Source organism: Eleutherodactylus coqui, chromosome 3 (assembly GCF_035609145.1).
Source record: "Eleutherodactylus coqui strain aEleCoq1 chromosome 3, aEleCoq1.hap1, whole genome shotgun sequence".
Lineage (NCBI taxonomy): Eukaryota > Metazoa > Chordata > Amphibia > Anura > Eleutherodactylidae > Eleutherodactylus > Eleutherodactylus coqui.
The window spans coordinates 272,323,473-272,343,881 of record NC_089839.1 but is presented as its reverse complement, the minus strand read 5'-3'; the positions used below and the strand labels follow the sequence as shown (position 1 = coordinate 272,343,881).

General features: G+C 42.7%; 1 protein-coding gene across 6 annotated transcripts in view; it reads right to left on the bottom strand.

Annotated features, from left to right (window-relative positions):
* Positions 1-8,024: 8,024 nt before the first annotated feature.
* The window catches only part of CEP350 (centrosomal protein 350), a 53,402-nt gene continuing 41,017 nt past the window's right edge, over positions 8,025-20,409 (bottom strand). For 4 of the 6 annotated variants that reach the window (XM_066597427.1, XM_066597429.1, XM_066597431.1 and 1 more), the window contains 8 exons: positions 19,356-19,516; positions 18,033-18,148; positions 17,863-17,930; positions 16,088-17,349; positions 14,247-14,657; positions 14,012-14,158; positions 13,801-13,923; positions 8,025-9,840 (listed from right to left, as the gene is read on the bottom strand). In XM_066597427.1, coding sequence (XP_066453524.1) covers positions 9,676-9,840; positions 13,801-13,923; positions 14,012-14,158; positions 14,247-14,657; positions 16,088-17,349; positions 17,863-17,930; positions 18,033-18,148; positions 19,356-19,516 — 2,453 coding nt within the window. In that variant the 3' untranslated portion in view covers positions 8,025-9,675. The remainder of the gene's footprint in view (positions 9,841-13,800; positions 13,924-14,011; positions 14,159-14,246; positions 14,658-16,087; positions 17,350-17,862; positions 17,931-18,032; positions 18,149-19,355; positions 19,517-20,409) is intronic. The other 2 variants (XM_066597428.1, XM_066597430.1) reach the window with 1 other exon arrangement.

Sequence of the window (20,409 nt, the reverse complement as noted above, 5' to 3'; positions counted from 1 at the left end):
AAAGTGTCGGCCTCTCACAGCCATGCTGCCTAGCCTCATGTTTTGTATTGCAGGAACTATACTTGAACAGCTTAACCCTTTCCAATCCACTGTCTGACCTCTGAAGACATTACGATTTAAGGCTGTACAGCTCCAATGTTAGAAGACATCCGTCGGGGTTCTCTTACTCAATATTGCCAGCCTCTCTGATGTGGGAGCCTATCCAACGTGTCACCTCATGCAGTACTAGCCAGCATATAGCACCATTGTATAAAGGCAGAAAAAGAGTAAGCCCTCCCAGGAAAACCAGGATACAAATTGGATTGGAAAGGGTTAAAAGAAAAAAAAAAGGGGGGTTACACGGCCTGCTGGACAGGAGCTTTCAATTCTTCATGTAGAACTTTATAGGCAACATGTTCCAATGTTGTATTTGCCTCTTTTTCTGCTCTTTCAAAGTATTTTTGAAAGTTTTATGAACTAAATACTTGTTGGGTCAATGATGACTGTATGCATATCTCACACATTGGTTTTTTGACTTTCTCAATGCATCCCATTTTCCTTGTTTTTTTTATTATTTGACACAAGTATTAATGTGTGCTCGAGATATAAAAATGATATTGAGAGCCCAATTGATGTGTACAGTAAACTATAGAAAAACCATTATGGCAAACCACCTATTAGCTACATACTGCATGCATATCTTTAAGCACTGTTCATATTTTATTGCTCGCTGTGCTGCAATCTTGCAAAACACGTTTAACCGTGTTCTGAGATAAGTATTACAAGATGCCTTATCAAAAAGAAAACAGGATTAATAATACTTAAAGACTTTAATCTGCCTTGTAATTTTTCCCCTGAGAACTGATCCCACCCCGAAGTTTGTATTCATAAGGGAAATCCTAGAATTAATGCAGCTGGGAGTAAAGAGCCGCATCTAAGTAAAGTAAGGCTTACTTTGTGGTCTCTGGGTAGCAATAGAGACAAGCCAGCCACATTCCACAGGGTAAGGTCACACATAGTGCCTGCTGGCTGACTAAGGTAGGACCAAAGGCTGGCCCGATAGGCGGTTTTATGAGATATTAGCAGAATTAAGGGCATGATGTTGCAGGTGAACAGTAGTTTTACCTGCATAACTGCACTGCCATTAACCCTCCCCCACTGCAGCCATTCACTGTATGGGATAAATATTCTTGATATTTTAATAGTTTAGACTTTTATCGATGCGGCTAAACTATTTTATTTTGCTTTTATGGTTTAGATTTATGCGATAAACAAAAAAAAGGGTTTTCAGAATAATAAAAAGCAATTTTAAAAACTTTTTAACTTTATTTTGTTTTTTTTAGTCCACTGTGGAACTTGAACATGTGATCTCTTCCATAATACACTGCACTACTCCTGTAGCACAATTCCCAGATCTCTTTCCAACTGAGAAGCTGTAGGACATGATTAGATGTCGAATAAACACTCTGGTGCAAGACACACACATATGCACCCCATTCTTTGGAATAGGGTCATGCACATGAACAATTGTTTCCCGCATCGCAGTGCGGGAAAGAATAGCGGCATGTCCCATGTTTGGGCGCTCTTTCGGAATGCCCCAGGCATTGTTTTCAATGGGAAAGGCTAAAACATTGCATGGTGTGTGAGGGGCATGAGAGCGCGATGTGAGGTTTCCCATTGAACACAATGGGAAAGACTAGACGTTCCTTCGGCGCAGCTTTTAGTGATGCGATGCATTTGACACAAAAATGCATCGCATCTATGGGTAAATTGCACGTCCCCAAATGCACATGGGCGAGCGCGATATCGGGCAGTGAAATTTGGCCGATGTCGCAATTAGCCTAATGAAGGCAAACTGTGGATTAAGATGAATACCACATAGTCCACATTAGCCCAGGACAGTATTGAGCACTCACTGAATCGAGTCAATGGTGCGTTAACGACTTTATCACCCAACATGGTGGCCCCACTACTTCCTGATCATCGAGGTTATTGGGCCACAGGACATGTATGATGGTTTGAAATTAAAATCAATTCTTCAGAACTAAATTCTCTGTGTCCCCAAGTTTGTCCGATTTCAAGCCTTTGCCTCAAAGAGAAAACGTTATGCTATGATCAGTGTACAACTGAATATAGAATGGAGTGGATGTTCACTGGGAATAGGTATTTGAACACACGAGATTGGCAGCCATCATTCTAGGATAGTTCCTTTGCTGGCTAAGTAACCTTATCAATGCCACAAATATTTGGTGAGTCACCGATGGGGGAAAAAAAAAAGAAAGGGCAGGGAAGCTAGCGTGAGACCTAACAAGAGGACTCCCACTCCCCTTCCTCTATCATCTTTATCCAAGAAGCACTCTTTTGAAAAAAAAAGAGCAGAAAGGCCTTTTACGTGGCCGACGATCAGGCCATGAGAAGGTGCAGCTGATCACCCGATGAATGGGCAAACACTCCTTCTAGTGATCACATCTTTCATGCAGCACCAAAACCCATCATCATCATCAGCACATTCCTGGGTAAACGGGGCACATACAGCCGACAGCACGACCGATCCTTTGGTCCTCAAACATTCTGAATCGGTCTATGTGAAGGCCGGACAAACTAGCGCTGATCTAAATCAACTGGCACTTATTACACGGCTTGGATTGAGCCATGTAAGAGTCATCTAAATTATTATTATCGTTTGATAGATTTCAATCAGTACATCATATTACATGATCCTTATGCAAACATTTCTTGATGAGTCAGATGTACGGATATCACAGCTGGTTGATGTACAAGGCAAGTATGAAGAGCTGCGTATCCCTATAATGTACAGCAAGAACTGACAACTCATGCAACTAGAGATGCAAAAAAAGGCTTATCCAGGGGATTACTAGCCACTGCACTGGTCCTTGGCTGCAAATCTGACCACCATGAGACTAAATTCACACGGGCAAGTGCGATATTGAGTCGAGGAACTTAGCCTGATATAGTGTTGCAGAGAGTCTGTTTAAAAATCTGTGAAATTTCAATTTTCATGCGCGTGATAGGATTGCAAGGGTTTCCCATTCACAACAATAGAAAATATCACACAGCATGTGAGTGCAAGGGCATGCGTTTTAAGGTCCCATTGAAAGCAATAGGCGAGGCATTGCAAGGGAACTCCCAAAGACAGAACGTGCTGCGATTTTTTAATTCCTCGCAGTGATGCTGCAAAGAGCTTTAAAGGAAGCCTGTTTACATGAATCCATTAAAAAAGAAAAAAAAATGAATCCATTAAAAAAATGGATTACATATTTGTGAGAGTTCTATGCACATCGCATTGCACAAAACTCGCACGAGAACATAGTTCGTGTGAATCAGCCCTGAATATATTGGTTTTCCCATTTACTCAGCCTATCATTTAAAACTTTCCCATTATACCAGTAACCTGTCTGTTTACACGGCTTATACAGAATTGTATTGGGATAGAGGAGAACACAATATCCAGCAGAGAGCAGATTTTGGAAGTTGGGAACTGAACAGATCTTGGCTTGTTGCCTCTTTCAACATGTCCCAAAGAATGAGAAAGGTGAACAATTTCCCAATAGAGCGGAGTAAAGTTCTCACATCCTCGCCCAGTGTCAACATTAGCTTAACCTGCCGAGTTCACACAGTGACCTATGTCGGGTACCCTGTTGACAAGCTGCTGCTGGTTTTTGCAAAATGATGCTGAGATCATAGACCGCACGACTAAAAAAAAAGTCCACTTTTCGTTAAAACTAGAATTTATTTTTTATGAGATAAGAATGGTCCGGATTTACCCTAAAAGGTTTCTTGAACTGGAAGGATGAAGCCGTGCGAACTGCTGCTTTGTTAGTGATGGTTCTTGTTTACAAACAGCGACATTCAGGATTACGGGAGCAAAGTTACGAACAGCAAATTGGTTGCAGAAATTTCTGTAATGTTTCCATCTAGAGGAGTGCGTGTATAACATTAGTCATGTGGCAAACCTCCGCAACCAAAAGGGGGTTGTCTGAGAGAAGGAAACCCTTGGCAATGAGGCCCATGCATTAAGATTAGAGATGAGCGAACCTACTCGGCCACGCCCCTTTTTCGCCCAAGCGCCGCAATTTTCGAGTACTTCCGTACTCGGGCGAGAAGATTCGGAAGGCGCCGTGGGTGAGTGGGGTTTGCAGCGGGGAGAGGGAGAGAGAGAGAGGGCTCCCCCCTGTTCCCCGCTGCTACCACCCGCTTCGCCACGCCTCCTCTCGCCCCCCGAATCTTTTCACCCGAGTACGGAAGTACTCGAAAATCGCGGCGCTCAATCGAGTAATTCCTTGAAACAAGTAGGTTCGCTCATCTCTAATTAAGATTTAAAGAAAAAAAAACAAAACTCACCTCTCCCCCATTTGTCCTCCGCTGCGGCTCCAGTCTCCCTGTCATGTCAAGTTTGCATGCCGAGCCCATCGACAAACAAGCTGCAGCCACCAATGACAGCGCTCAGCCATCAAGGCCAAGTGTGGTAATTGGCTGCTCCAGCAGGTTGACTGGACGTCACAGCTGCCTGTAAACAGACAATGGAAACTGGAGTCGGTGGTGGGGGACGAATGGGAAGAGGGGACTGACGATTTTTTACTTTAACATATGGGGGACCCGTTGACAGGGTTTTTTTTTTTTTTTTTAAATTGGACAACCCATTTAAGAATATATATGCGTTTCTAGCCGAGTGCCTAACTGTCAGAGCAACAAATGTTATAACACATAAGAAGAATTAGGACTTTACAGCTGCAAGGTCTCTGACTACAGAGGGACTAGACAATTTTGAATTTTTAAAAAAAAGCTAAAATATAAATCAATGCGATTATAGATGAACATATAATTGCTGAGTTGTAGAGCCTTTTGCTGCTTTTTTTTTGGGTGGGGACTCTTTGGTGCAGAACCAGGTTTTGTATGTACATATTCAAAGCTTGAATTTTTACATTTTTTGGTAGGAAGTTTCTGCAATTCAGAAAAAATAAAAAAAAATGCAAAAGTTGCACGAAGTCAATTATAATTAATGGATGACATTCTTTCCCATCTTCATATAGTCCACCGTCAGTAAACATGCAGGTCTTTTATTTGTCTGGGGAGTATAATCCACTGTTGGAACTCCTCCAACTCTTGCAGCTGAGAAGGAGTGTTATGGCAAGGCCTTGCTCCCCCTTGTGTATGAGCCCACACATACTACTGTCCCTGTTCCCCATTATTGGCTGCATCTCTGAATACGGATGCCGCTTGTCAGTCTTATTAAACAATACAATAAAGACATTTCTTGCTTTACCCCAACAGCAGCATTTTCTCAACAGGGTATGTATATGGTGCATGTCACTATGGAATCTATCCCACCGCCAATTGAAGGACATTCCAGTTTTAAATGCACCATTTCAGCTTGCCGAAGGGCTAAGGGTGGCTTTACAACCCTGGTCCAAACTGTTGCTCAATGGAGCGAATGTAAGCAAAGCCAACAGCGAGATAACGAGCGAGTCCGTTCACTGGTTCCCACTCACTTAAAACTAAATCACTGGTTAAATATCATCTGGTGTAAACAGGTAGTCGTCGTGTTTCAATGACTGGCCAATAACTTTGCAGGGAGGTGCGCTTATTTAGGACGCACCTCCCAACGAATACTAAGAATTGGCGTATTTATTTTTTTAATTTTATTAACATTTTTTTCCCTCCCACTAAACACTCATGAAAAGACGTGCGTATGATCCTCCATTGAACCATCTCTCCCCCGCAAATTTTTTTGGGAAAATCTGTTTGAGGCAAGTGAAAAAGAGATACATGCATGAATAGTCTTGAACAAAAACAAGAACAATGCGAGAAGAATGTGAGGCGACGGTCCAACTGTTAAGTCAAACCAGCGAGAAAACCAAACAGTGAGTGTTCAAAGACTCATCTACGTAGTTGCTTGTGGTCCACCATCAGGGCCACAGGCTTTATCAAGGAACTTAGATGGCATCTCCAGTCTCTGACAACTAGGCAGTTTGGGGAGAAGGGACATTGGTGCTATTAGTGTGCAAGAACGTGCGAACGTGGAGAGAAGAGATATTAGTGTAGTCAGTGTGCAGAAATACGCCGGTCTTTATCTTTGACCATTAGCCTATACGCTGATGGAACCTTCTGCTTCTTTTGGTACTCTTTGGTCTTGTCTCTGCCATTGAGACGTAGATCGGTCATATTAAGCTCTTGATCTCCCCCTCCCTGACCCGTGCATATCTCTCAAGAGTGCCTCAGATCTTATGTCTCTTTGTAAATAATTGGTTCAGTCCTTTTTAACCTATGAATCTATGAACCTTCTGCTCTAGTAAAGCTTTCTAATAAAAACCTTAAAAGTGGTTGTCCCGCGATGACAAGTTAAACACTTCTGTATGGCCATATACATGCACTTTGTAATATACATCGTGCATGAAATATGTGCCATACAGAAGTTATATACTCACCTTCCCTGCGTCTAATCGCCCGACTAGACGCGCTTGCGCAGAAGGGTCTTCTCCCTTCTGGTTGGTCCGGGCACGAGCGGCGTTCTGGCTCCGCCCCCTTCTATGCATCATCGCGTAGCTCCGCCCCATCACGTGTACCGATTCCAGCCAATCAGGAGGCTGGAATCGGCAATGGACCGCCCAGAGCCCATGGTGCACCATGGGAGAAGACCCGCGGTGCATCGTGGGTGAAGATCCCGGCGGCCATCTTGGAGGAAAAGAAGGAAGAAGTTGCAGAGAGGGGATTCGGGTAAGTTTTTTTTTTAATTTCAACACATCCCTTGGGTTTGTCCTGCGCTGAACGGGGGGCCTATGCAAAAAAAAAAAAAAAAAAACGTTTCGGCGCGGGACAACCCCTTTAAATGAACCCACTGGAGAATCCATCACTTCGGTACATATTTCTCTAATCAATGGTTGCTTCATTCTCCTTAGTGGCTCTCATTCTACTACCAAATATTATAAAATCTTCGTTCTTTATGGTACTTGGGTTATTTCTCTTGGAAAATTCAAACACTAACCGAGCACCCAACATACCATCCTTGGCCTTGATGGTGCTCTGCTGGTGTTATCCCCAAGTCTGAAAGCACGCCCATTGCTCCCCCCACCTATATTACTCTGGGCCTCACTGGGCGTATGCCCTCAGACCGTTACTGAATCCCTTTTTCATCCCTCAGTAGTAAAATAGCTGTGAGCAGCCTTTATCTTGCCTCAACTAACCTATCTACTTGCAGTGTGGATTTGCTTAGGGCACCATTATCTACTACCCCCACATTTATGGTCTATTGGTAGTGGATTACCGTGGGTCCCTGCAATCTGGTAGTCTGCTGGTGTTGGTCAGCCCTAATTTTTGTATTTTAACACAATAATTGAATAAAGGCTGTGTATTTTAATTAGTCTATATTGTGAAGGTACATAGTTATGTGTATTCAGCGGACTGGGTAACTAATGGGCGTGCATTAGGGAGGTGTCAAAATTAAAAACATAAGCCCATAAAACAACCTCCCGCCCCTTAAATAATTGATTAATAGCCCATTTAAACGCTTCCAACAATTTGTTCAGCGATTGCGAAACTAACAATCTACTACATAAAAGTACACTAACAGTTGTTCCGATGCTTTAGCAACTATTCAGACGATCGTTGGCCCGTGTAAAGCCACTAGTCACCGCTCGAAATACTGATGAAAACGTAGCTACTTGGTTCTTTTGGAGTTTTCTTAGGCTGAAAAACCTAATAAAATCACCACTATATTGCATTAAAAATTGAGCGCTGTCCTTCGATTGACAAGTCAAACATTTCTTGATCCGTACAAGTCCCAGGTTTCTGTTAATGTACACTGATATTAGGAGATTTGCTTTGCATACACTTAGTTGGCATCCAAACAGTATGCTTAGCAGGATGTTTTTGCAGCAGACATTAAGAAATGCCTAGAATTGAAGCAATGAAGCTTAATTCCCTTAGTAATTAAATCTGCAATGGATTGGGTGTAGGCATCTTTCATCCACGTTACTCCAGCATTATAGAAGACAACAACAGAACCACACCCTGGGCCGCAGCCAAAGTCAGAGGTATAAATCAATATTTATTTACAGCTTTACTTGGATACTGTACATTTTCCTGCAGGTTATTCACAAGGCTATACAAAGCAAGGGACTTTACAATGCAGCATTTTTGAGTGACCGGTACAAGTGGCCCCTGAGCTGAAACCAGCACTGGAGAAAGAAGGAGCCGACGCAAACCCACTGCTACAAATCTCATGATAGATCAACAGCTATGCAGCCTGTGTCGCTCCAGCTGTTGATGATCTACACGGACCATCGGATCTCCATAGCCTCTGCAGGAGCCGTAGGATACCGGTCTCCAACATTGATGTTGTGCATACAGTTGACGTAGATTAAAAAAACCCAAAACTGCTTTTTTTTTTCCTATTGGAAAAGCAGGTAATACACTGTGCTGAAACTGTAGAAGGATTTATTAGAATCCTTTGCTTTAGTGATACTTACTTCTTCAGTTGCCTGAAACTTGCTACAAGGTAGGTCTTAATACTATCGAAACAAGTTAGCCAAGTTCTATGGCTGTGATCCAAAGCATTTCACACAGAGCCACTAATAACCTACTCACGTTTCCCAGGTAGCAGTTCACCTGACTTACTTTTTTTTTTTCTTTTCTTGACTTCAGTATTCATTTTTTTTTTTAATTAAAAAGTCCAATAAGGGGAAAAGACAATGTTTGCATCCTGTTACGGCAGCAGTCATTGTGGCTAATGAAACAGCATATGTCCCGAAGAGCCGCTTCACACACCATGGTGATCGTAGAATGACATTAGTGGGCTTGCGGGAAATGAAGCATCCGCCTGGAACACATTATCCTCAATCATGCAGAGCAGCGTTAAGTGCTATATAGGGGTAACAGAATATATAGCATAACGACACATCAATAGTGTCATCACTATTGGAAGGGGGGAGTGGGGGGGATTAAAAAATGATCTGCTCTTATAAAGGTATGGAATTAATGCTAAACGCTTCACATTATGTAGATCTTGGAGGAAACACCCTTTTTATAATGCTAACATGCTTACACAATCACCCTAAGAGCAATCTGTAATCTGATGTGTTCTTTATACCAACGTTGTGAACTGCTATCACCTATACATTGTATTGTACACCCAACAATTCAAGTATTGCAAGAAGGTAGGTAAGGACACTTGATGAGGCAGCTTTACACACCCACATCAGGTTAAACTGTTTATCAGCATCACACACCCTTTAGCGTTGATGGAGAACCTTTTTGATATTTCTACTACCACAAAGTTACATCTTCCAAGCTGCTTCGCTAATTGCAAGCTCGCTCCATGGTCTCTACAATCTGCTTGCAGTGTAAATGGCCTTAAGACCGACAGGTCAAGTGTCACAGTAGGAGACTGAAGGAAGTCTCTTCTGCGTCTGATCCTTGAAAATCCATAAATAATTTAAAATCAAGTCCAAACCAACAGAAAAAAAAAAAAGGTCCAGAACTTTTAGTTAGAGGAGAAGGTTTAGTTGAACTCCTCCTTGCTTCCTCCCTTTCTCTGATCAGAGAACAAAGGTTTACGCTTCAGGGTCGGACTCCTTGTTTCAGGAACAGCACAGCCCGGTGTCTCCTTCCTCTTATGTAAGGAGAGCTGGTGCATCCATAATCATTACTGTAGCCATCAGGACCTGGCAAGGGGTTTATTCACACCTGGAGGGTTTGGTTCTTCTTGTTCTGGATGCACTGGAGAACTTGTATAGTGTCACGTATTAAGGCCTCGAATATTCCATCAGCCAACTGCATTTTTACAAACAGCTCATCCTCATCATAGTTGACCCACTGCGCCTCCTCCTCGTGCAGCTCTTGTACCTGGAAAGGAAGGAAATGCATAAAATGGCCAGTTGGGTTTTAGCTGGAGCTCAACATGAACGATACCCATATAAATCATAACTGGAGCAGGGATGGATGAGAAGTACAAGAGAAAAGCTTTAGCTTTCTTAAAGAAAATAGGCAGGAATTCTACAGCGTGACCCATTTTTCCACTTTCCATTGGCCTTTGCCTCATCCCACTTCTAGCTGGTTTGCTGTAGTAAGCAGACAACGTCATACATTGCACAGTGGTTCAGGTTGGTTCTCCTGGCCTAATCCTATTCAGCTGAATGGGAATGCAGTACCAACCCGGGCCACTGCACAATCTACGGAGCAGTCCGTTTTTTGCAGTGAAACCACTAGAAGTGGGACAACCCCGTTAAGAAAAGTTGTATAGATGTATGACAATATCAGCTTGGTATATGCGGTTCTGAATGCACATCTTCTACGATGATCAGTGTGCACATCAACAACCTATTCAGGGGATAGTGAAAAGTTATAGAACTCTCTAATATATAGTACTCCAATTGTTAATGATTGCTTGTATTCTTTAACCCCTTAAGAACGTGCCCCCCCCCCCCATTTTCCGTCTTTCCTCCACCCTTTATTAAAAAAAAAAAAAATCAAATCATAACTTATTTATCCATGGCCGCTGCTGTCTGCGGGCTCGTTTTTTGCGGCACGGTTTGTATTTTTTAATGATACTATTTAATGTGCCATATAATGTACTGAAAAGCTTTGTGGAGTGAAGTGAAATGGAAAAAAAAAAAAAAAAAACTAAAAATTCTGCCAGCTTTGAGCGCGTCTTGTTTCTGCGACGCACAAACTGCAACACAAATGACATAACTTTATTCTGTAGGTCGTAATGATTACTACGATAACAAACATAGTTTTGTTTTTTTTTCAGAGACATTTAATTTTAATTATTTTCTGCCGCCATCTTCTGACCGCAATAACGTTTTATTTTTCCGTTGACATAGTTGTACAGGTGCTCATTTTGTGCGGGACGTCCTGTAGGTTCTGTTTGTACCATTTCTAAGTACATACGACATTTTAATTGCTTTTTATTACATTTTTTCTTGGAGATTGGGTGACCAAAAAAAACATGAAACACACGATTCTGGTGTTTTATTTTATTTTTTTTCTTCTGACGACGTTCACCGTGCGGGGTAAATTTAAAGGGGTTGTCCCGCGCCGAAACGGGTTTTTTTTTTTTTATCCCCCCCCCCCCCCCCCCCGTTCGGCGCGAGACAACCCCGATGCAGGGATTAAAAAAACAAACCGCTCAGCGCTTACCTGAATCCCGGCGGTCCGGCGTCTTCATACTTACCTGCTGAAGATGGCCACCGGGGTCTGCTCCCTCCATGGACCGCAGCTCTTCTGTGCGGTCTATTGCCGATTCCAGCCTCCTGATTGGCTGGAATCGGCACGTGACGGGGCGGAGCTACACGGAGCCAGCATTCTGCACGAGCGGCTCCATTGAAGAGAGCAGAAGACCCGGACTGCGCAAGCGCGGCTAATTTGGCCATCGGAGGGCGAAAATTAGTCGGCACCATGGAGACGAGGACGCTAGCAACGGAGCAGGTAAGTAAAAAACTTTTTATAACTTCTGTATGGCTCATAATTAATGCACAATGTACATTACAAAGTGCATTAATATGGCCATACAGAAGTGTATAGACCCACTTGCTGCCGCGGGACAACCCCTTTAAGCGTTACTCTGATAGACTGGACTTTTACGGACGCATTGATACAAAATATCAGCTGGACAGAAGAGGTCCTGAGCGGTGGACCCACACCAATCCGGAGGATAGATCATCAATAGTTCAGGTGGGGACAGCCCTTTTAACCCCTTAGTGACCACCCTATTTTTTTTTTTACGTCCTGCCATTGCAGGATGTGTATGGAGGGAGATCGCGCTGAAATCTCCCTCCATACATCGCAGCTTAAAACAGCTGACACCTGCGGGCAACAGTGGAATGTCGTTTTTTTTCCCATTTCTCTCCACTTAGAACTTTTTTAAAGTTTTTCAGTACATTATATGGTATATTAAATAGTACCATTGAAAGATACAACTCATCCAGTAAGAAAACAAGCCCTCATACAGCGACGTTGATGGATAAATAAAGGAGTTACGATTTTTTAAAAAGGGGGGAAGGAAAAAACGAAAATGGAAAAAAAGCAAAAAACGTGTGGTCACTAAGGGGTTAATGCAAACATTTCTTCTATCATTTACTTAGCATGACTAATATGTATACTGAGGAGGTAGCTGTAATTCCTTGAAAATTACAGACTCCACCTTCATCTGTACTCGTATTGTTGAAGGACAAAAGGGAGTAGTACTAATTATCCACTCATAAAAAAATGGATATTTACTTGAGAGATAATGTGACTAAGGGCTACCTTATAGCAAGTAGTAGTCTATCTTTGTATCATCACCACCTTACACACACGACTAAGGTTCTCAGATCACATTTTATAGCAGATAGTTTCATATACACTCATTGTCAAAAAAATCCTTCCCCTAGAAGGATTTGTCGGAATGGAATGAAACTGATTGTAACGTCGATATAAGGGATTACAATATCAGAGCAAAGGGATAAGTTATTGCAGAAAACTGACCCCTTGTAGGGAGGCTCTAGTAGCCTGTTGTACCACCTCTAGCTTGGATACAAGATGTGATACGGGCGGGCATGGAGGCTCTAGTACCCTGTTGTACCGCCTCTAGCTTGGATACAAGATGTGATACGGGCGGGCATGGAGGCTCTAGTACCCTGTTGTACCGCCTCTAGCTTGGATACAAGATGTGATACAGGCAGACATGGAGGCTCTAGTACCCTGTTGTACCCCCACTAGCTTGGATACAAGATGAGATACAGAGGAGCATGGAGGCTCTAGTATCCTGTTGTACTGCCTCTAGCTTGGATACAAGAGGTGATGCGGGCGGTCATGGAGGCTCTCGTACCATGTTGGGCCTCCTCTAGCTTGGATACGAGATGTGATACGGGTGGACATGGAGGCACACAGTTCCGTATGTTATCCTGCTGCATATCACTCCACATTTGCTGTAACTGAGCCTCTAGATCCTGCAAACTTGTAGGCAGTTGAAGTTGGTGTTCTAGATTGGCCCATGTTCTATTGGCGCTAAATCTGGAAACCGGGCAGGACATGGAACTGCGGCAATGTTGTGGAGGCATTTCATGGGAACCGAGTGGTACCTTGTGATTGCACTGCAGAGTGCTGATGTGTGCCAGAAAGGGCCCTCTTCCCTTGTCATGTGCTTAAATATTGCAGTTGCTATTGATTGTGGCATGTAAGGGGTTAAACTGCCAGGATCTAAGGTCTCTCTGTTCCTGGTTGTTAGAACAGGAGCCTGGCTGTCAGTAGTCAGCTAAGCCACTGCCTTAAAAAGATGTATGTGCAGGTTTAAAGCCCATTAGTGACTGTTGTAAAAGGGCGTATTGGTGGTCACTAAGGGGTTAAAATGATTTTTCCACTTCAAACAAGTAGACTATTGCTACCGTGTTTCCCTGAAAATAAGACAGTGTCTTATATTAATTTTTGTTCAAAAAGGTTTAACTTTTTTTTACATGTATAGCTGCCTGGACACTATTTAAATTGACTTTTTAAATTAACTGTTTGCAGGGCTTAATTTTGGAGTAGGGCTTATATTTCAAGCATCCTCAAAAAGCCTGAAAAATCATTTTGCATCCTCAAAAATTCTGGCAAATCATGCTAGGTCTTATTTTCAGGGTATGTCTTATTTTCAGAGAAACAGGGTAGAATATGCAACCACTTGCAGATTAGCGGATGTCTGCCTCCTCCCACCGAGCACACATGTAAAGGAGCAATGGGCCCCTTCTAATTGTTACCGGATACAGTGCCAAGTAAACTGCCCTCAGTGACGTCATTCTAGTGATTTGTGGGGGTAGACTCTCAGCAAATCAAACTATACTTTACCAATATATGATCCACTCGATCTCGCTTTTTCCTTCCAAACTTCATCATCCGCTGCCAGTCTGTCTTATGATTCTGCTCTTTCCTTAGGCTCAGGAGATGAAGAACTTCACTGGTTAGAAAAGACTAAGAAGGAAACATAAAATGCAGTTGGTATCACTGAAAAATACTGCAAAATGGAATTAGACCTCCATTTACAAATGCAGATTACCACCTTCACTTCCGTCTTGTCACTGTGATCTCTTACTCGTCGGGAATAAGACTGAGTCACCCGAAGTGGTTTCTTCCAAGACGGCTGAGATCCTCGGGGGTCTGGAGAACATATCTCTTCGAATATGTATAAAGTTAGGTCGAACAACATCTGCAGAGAACGGAGAAAGCAAGAGCAAAAAGGTGATAAAACGTACAAACTTAGCCGATAAGACTTTAAATGGACTGTGAAGGCGTACCTCTTTGTAGGCACTGTATGCTGGGCTCTGCTCCTCCTCGGTACATGTGAAAGAGCTTCGGATCTCCTGGAGGTCTCCACTCAGCTGCTTCCATTCCCACAACTTGTCCACTGCCACCTCCACCAGCTGCTCCACCTCTGGCACAGTGTGAGGAACAGCAAAGACAGGCTCCGGCGGGGACACTGGCAGAACAGTTTTTGGTGACTGTTCAGGACGAGATGCTAATGTCTTTGGCTCCAACATAGGAGCAGAGGAGAGGGCACGTTCCAATTCAAACTGTTGACTTTTACGGCTGCTCAATCCAAAATCTTCATCAAACCAATCTGGTTCGTCCCCGAGGATGGAGAGGATGTTACGGCTCGGCTCGAAATCTGTCACATCCTTTTCATCAAATGCTTCATGTAATGAATCCTGTTTGAAAAAAGTGAGAACAGCAATATTACAACAAATAACCCAGAATGCAATTCTCCAGTATTTTATATTACTAACAAGTTCTCAAAGAGGAGTCGCTTATAGTTGCAACAAGATGTAAGTGAACCCTTGGACATTACCTGAACTTCTATATTGATTGCCAATAAAACGTGGTCAGATTGTTATATAAGGCGCTCTGAAAATTCTTTGCTTAGAGGCACGGTTCACAGTAATCTCTGTCGATAACTAGGTTGTGTGTGCCTTTATTTTATGGGCAAAGCACCCAAACTTTAATGTCATCCCCTAAAGGCCAAAGGCTACTAGTCTGTGTTACATCCATAAAAACTTGACATTTTTTCATCTGTTTTCAGTCCATGTGTCCTTTTTTCCCTTTAGTATGTCATAAGAAAAATAAATAGGCCCAATGTTTCTTTTCTGTATGTCTTAGCAATGAATTTATGAAATCTGAACCGCACCCGACAGCTTTGGAGTGCTGTGTTTTTTTTTTTTTGTTTTGTTTTTTTTAACATCCCCATTGACTTGAGTAGGCGAGTCTCATCCGTAAAACAAATCAGAATAGGGCACGTTTTTTCCCTCATGTGATCACGTAAAAAAAAAACAACCATATATAATGTGTGAATTGGCGCAAAAACTACTATGGTTCCACGTGCGGTCTGAGTCTACTCAGTTGTAGACTACAATAGCACGTGGACTGAAAACCATTTGCAGTTAGCTCTTGGAGAAGTCATTATCGGCGGATCACATATTTTCTCCCTGCACAATGGAGGTTCTCAACAAAAGACACGCATAGTGTAACTGTTTGCTACCAGTTTAGTTACAGTATATTTGCCTAGGATTGCAAACAAGCCAAATACATTTTATGAGCAATCAATGCAGAAATCCAACCATTTTCAAAGAAAGTGGCCCAATTGCCTATCCTTAACCAATCACAGTTTAGCTTACTTCTCTTAGAGTGACTACCCACTAGCATTTTTTTTCACTGCGAAATTCTTTGCGTTTTTTTTTTCTGCAGTGGTCTTTGGGCTATGGGACTTGTAATGTTAAAATCGCGATCGCGATTTTAGCTTTACAAGTCCCATAGCCCAAAGACCCCTGCAGAAAAAAAAAACGCAGCGAATTTCGCAGTAATAAAAAAACGCTAGTGGGTAGTCACCCTTAAACTGCTCTAACAAAAAAAAAAAAAATGAAAGCTTCGTTGTGATTGGTTGCAAGTTTGTGTGTAAGTTTTGATAAATAAGGACCATTATGTTGAAACTGAACAGTTTGTATGTTTTAACCTCTTGGATGAATGATACATTCTCAGCCCATCTTTGACCAGCTTAATAATTCCCCCCCCCCCCCCCCCCTCAGGTAACATTTATCTACAATTGGCGCCATGGACTATCATAAACCTCTTCCTCGCGACTCACCAGCTTTTGGGATTCATCCAGTTTTGGGATCCTTTCTCCCTCTTTGTGCAGGTGGCTACTGATGTCCATGCCGCGCAGTTCCTCATTGCTTTGCTGAATTTTCTCTGCCTTTCGTTTGCGTATACTTTGGAGGTGGGAAACTGTATCTCTCAGACAGACTTCTAGAAGACTATCTGACAGTGTGCTTACTGCTGGCGCTCTCTTATTTAATGTGTCCTCGCTGTACTTTTCGGTGAACTCTAGCAGAGGTGTTTTTGACTTCTGGGTTTCCTCATCAGGAATGGTGGTGTCTGTGGGTAGAAGCACTTGTGACTCTTGATCTACCAGTGTCCTGTGTGACTCAGAAATACTAGACTCGGTGCTTTTCAAAGGGGTCTTTGCTGGTTCCAAGTCATCAATTAAGGGAGTCCTCTCATCAAATTGTTCCTTGGGTTCAAGAGAGGTTTCCAGGTTATTCTTGACCTCCAGTGAAGACACGTGTGCCTCTGATGAAAGCAATGCAATTTTTTGAGGCGGTGCAAATATTCCATGAAGGGGTGAACAAACAAAATAACGATTGCCTCCAAGTGATCCATCATTATTACCTTCTGCTTTGTCGAGCTCCACCCCAGCCCACACACCATCAGCGAACAAGGTCTCTCCTTTAAAACGAAGTATGCCGGGTTGCACTCCGCTCACCAGGACTCGATCACCTAGCCTAAATTCTGCAAGTGGCTCATTGATATCACTGGAGAGCTGAATCTCAGATGAGGGAGGCTTCAATTCTGTGCTCACTTGTAAGTTAGGACTTGAGGATTTCGACTCGCTGTGTTCACAATCTTGCTGGTAAAACTCTTCGCCGGGTATATCCCTCCCTGGTGTAGTAGAGTACGAGACATCTAATTCTTCCCGAGGAGTTTCAGAAGTTGAATGCTTGAAGGCCGCAGAGGTCTCAAAATCCTCAGAGTAAGAATGATCCCTGTGAGGCGAAACTATTTCCTCTGCGGTCTCACTACCTAATTTAAGGTCCAGTGATGGAAGTGGCGAGACAGATCTATTACTCTGTGAGTCCAGCACATCCTCAGGGATCTCGGATTGGATGCTTGATACCGGGCTGTCATGTGCAGACAAAGGCTCCCTGACGGTGGGAGAAGGAGGAGCAGCGCTAGGCGAATCTTCCTTGGTTGAGATAGGGACAGGTGTATGTGCAGATTTATCACAAATACTCTCGCTCACGGTCTCCTTTCCACTAGCCAGTGATTTTTCTGGACTTGTGCTTTCTGCTGGATTACACAGGAAACATTGTTAAATACCCTAATACACAAAAATAATGACTATATAATGATAATTGTTGTGTCATGCAAATAGTATGTGTGTATATATATATATATATATATATATATATATATATATATATATATATAATCTATATCTATATGTGTGTAAATGCTACCATTGTTTGCTTTTTCGCGGAATGAGGATTTTTAGTGCAGCATAAAATTCATTGTTCGGCCGGGCAGCTGATAGCAGGGACCGCACGCTAGGATTCTCCATGGGAGTGCTGATAACATTGTATTCAGCCGAAGTCCCGCAGCAGAAAGATCTGCATACGTCTCAGGGAGGCTCACTTACATGCAAATGAAACTAATAAGCTGCTAATCGGCATTAGTGCACATTAGCAGCTAATGCAAAATGATAGCTCAAACTCAATCATCCTATCTTTTGAACGACTTTTGAGCCATCATCTTGCATGCAAATGGGGCTTAAGCCTACATGATACATAGAACACATCTTACCGTTGGACTTGGAGCTGATCTCTGTTACATGCTCACTTTCAACCTTATAAGATGTTGTGCTGTCAGACCTAAGGAAGATTAACAAGCTGCGTTAATACCCGATGACCATCTATAGACCATAGACCAGGCATTTAACAGAAGCCAAAAATATACTTTAAAACACAGTCTACCTCTGGAGAGAATCCGATCGTACGGGGACGGCCTCTCTGGAAGATTTGTGCAGGCTTTTGACGCCCTGTTCACCACTCAGTTCTGCTTGTGTCTTCTGGATGTACTCATCATAGGACTATAAAGGGTTGCAAAAGCAAATGGGATTAAAAAGTTTTCAATAACAAGTTATTTTCTACCAAAATATAAAAAAAAATAGAACTAAATAGAACTATTGGGAAAAAAAGGGTCTTTTTTCAATGTTTTATTTGTATGCTGTGATAGGATTTCAACATACTGGCAGAATGCAGAAAGAGATTCTAATGCCATCTATTACAAGATGCAGGGTTGTCATGGAGAAATATCCAAGTACACTGACATCCCATATACACACGACTGCTATTATTTACACAAGGTAGGAAGAAAGTATTGTCCTATGTAGGGATTTTAAAGGGAACGCGTCATGTCCACACAGCACCACAAATGAAATTGTGGCACGGTATGGGGAACTGGGTGATGTTGTTTTTATACGCACCTGCTCCTGCGATCCACTGCGGTCACCCGCTACAATAGGCGTGCGGCATGAAAATAAAACTAATTTCAGAGTCTGTGGGCGCGCTTTCCATAGACTTGCGGGAAAAGCGCACGCATGGGACTCTCAAAAGAGTCAGATTCTTGTGCTGCGTGCCTACTTTAGAAGGTCAGTATAAAAACTACATCATCTGACCCCTGTAACGGCCTCCAACAGCATCACAACTCTGTTCATTAGTTTATGATGCTGTGGGGACATGACAAGTTCCCTTTTATTTAGCACAATGTCTCTGATAGACATCAGAAGGGACTTATCTTTACAATCTCTTAGAATTGCAGCTTTATGCTACAGGTCTGTAACTTAAGGGGATTGTCCAAGAATTAAAAAAAAACATGGCTGCTTTCTTACAAAAACAGTGCCACACCTTTCCCCAGGCTGTATGTAGTATTGCAGCTCACCTTGGCCACTTCAATGTACCTGAGCTGCAATACACTACAAAAGCCATGGACACACCTGGCATGGCTTATGGAAGAAAGCAACCATATCATGACAGTTGTGGACATTCCCTTTAAGGGATCATGTCTCAACATGAAAGAAATATCATAACACTCAATATATATTTATTCTTGCTAAATTACATGCATGCGTAAAGATATATATTTAATACACACACACACATAGATCTATCTCACACGCTTATGTCAGTTGTAGTGCCGCTTTTTGCAACAGACATCAAAACAGAAGAGTATTTGTGTAGGCGACAAGTGAGAAAATGAGTATTCACAACCGACCAATCTTCAGGGCCGGGCATTACCTGAAGCTGCTGCAGCAATATGGCTTCCTGTGCTCGCAATCTCTCTTTCTGCCTTCGCCTTTGCTCTCTTTTTAAGTTCTCCACGACAGATTTACGTTTTTTAAGCTCTTCCTTTAGTGCCCGTATGCGGCCTTCAATGTCACTTTGATCAGATGTAGCCTCTTTAAAAAAAACAAAAAAAAAAAAACAAGAAGAGTGAAGTATAAATGTTATAAATAAAACTTTTTTATTATATGTATTCACTGGGGGGACACAGAAGACCTTGGATAGAGCTACTACCATTAGGTGACAGACACTAAGCAAAGAAGGAGTTATTTCCCTTCACCCCTACCAGCTATACCCCTCCTACAGGCATGGTGCTACATCAGTATGAGAGAACGGGGCGAGAAAATAATTTTATGGCAAGTAAAAAAATGCTGTTTTCTTGTCCGTGTCATTGGGGACACAGCAAGACCTGGGGAAGTTCTAGAGCAATACCCAAGCGGGTGGAGAAAACAAAAGGTGGTATGGTTAGCCTGTTCCCAGTGGACAAAAGTAAGCAACAGGTCAGTCCACTAGCGGCTGCAAAGTAATGATTTCTGTAGGATTTAAGAGATTATGAAGACTGGAAAGATCTTATCACTAGGAAGGCTGAATGAGTAGCCGATTCTCAAGACAGTGCCTGCAAATGTAGTAGGGTGCTACCAATTAGGAAGGGTGCTGCCCTGTCCTTTAACAGGTTCACCCTGCTGATAAAAGACATAGTCGGCGGTAGGTACAGTCAGAGCCCTGCTTGCAGAAGACAAGTGATTTCTGTAGGAGCTGAGGGAAGCTAACAAAAAAGGCAAACCATGATTATGGTTAAACTAACGAAAGAGAGATCCCATGTTGACCTTCCTCAGAATAGCGAGACCCATGATCTGGACTGCTCAGTTCTCGACAGTTGATTCTGGCTCTTCTGCTCCCTCCTCTTGAATGTAGAAGGTCAGAAGAACTCTGTTGAAGCAGACTCTCCGGGCTGTCCGCTATTGGATATAGAAAGGCAGGAGAGCTGTAACAAAGTACTTAGTTTGCC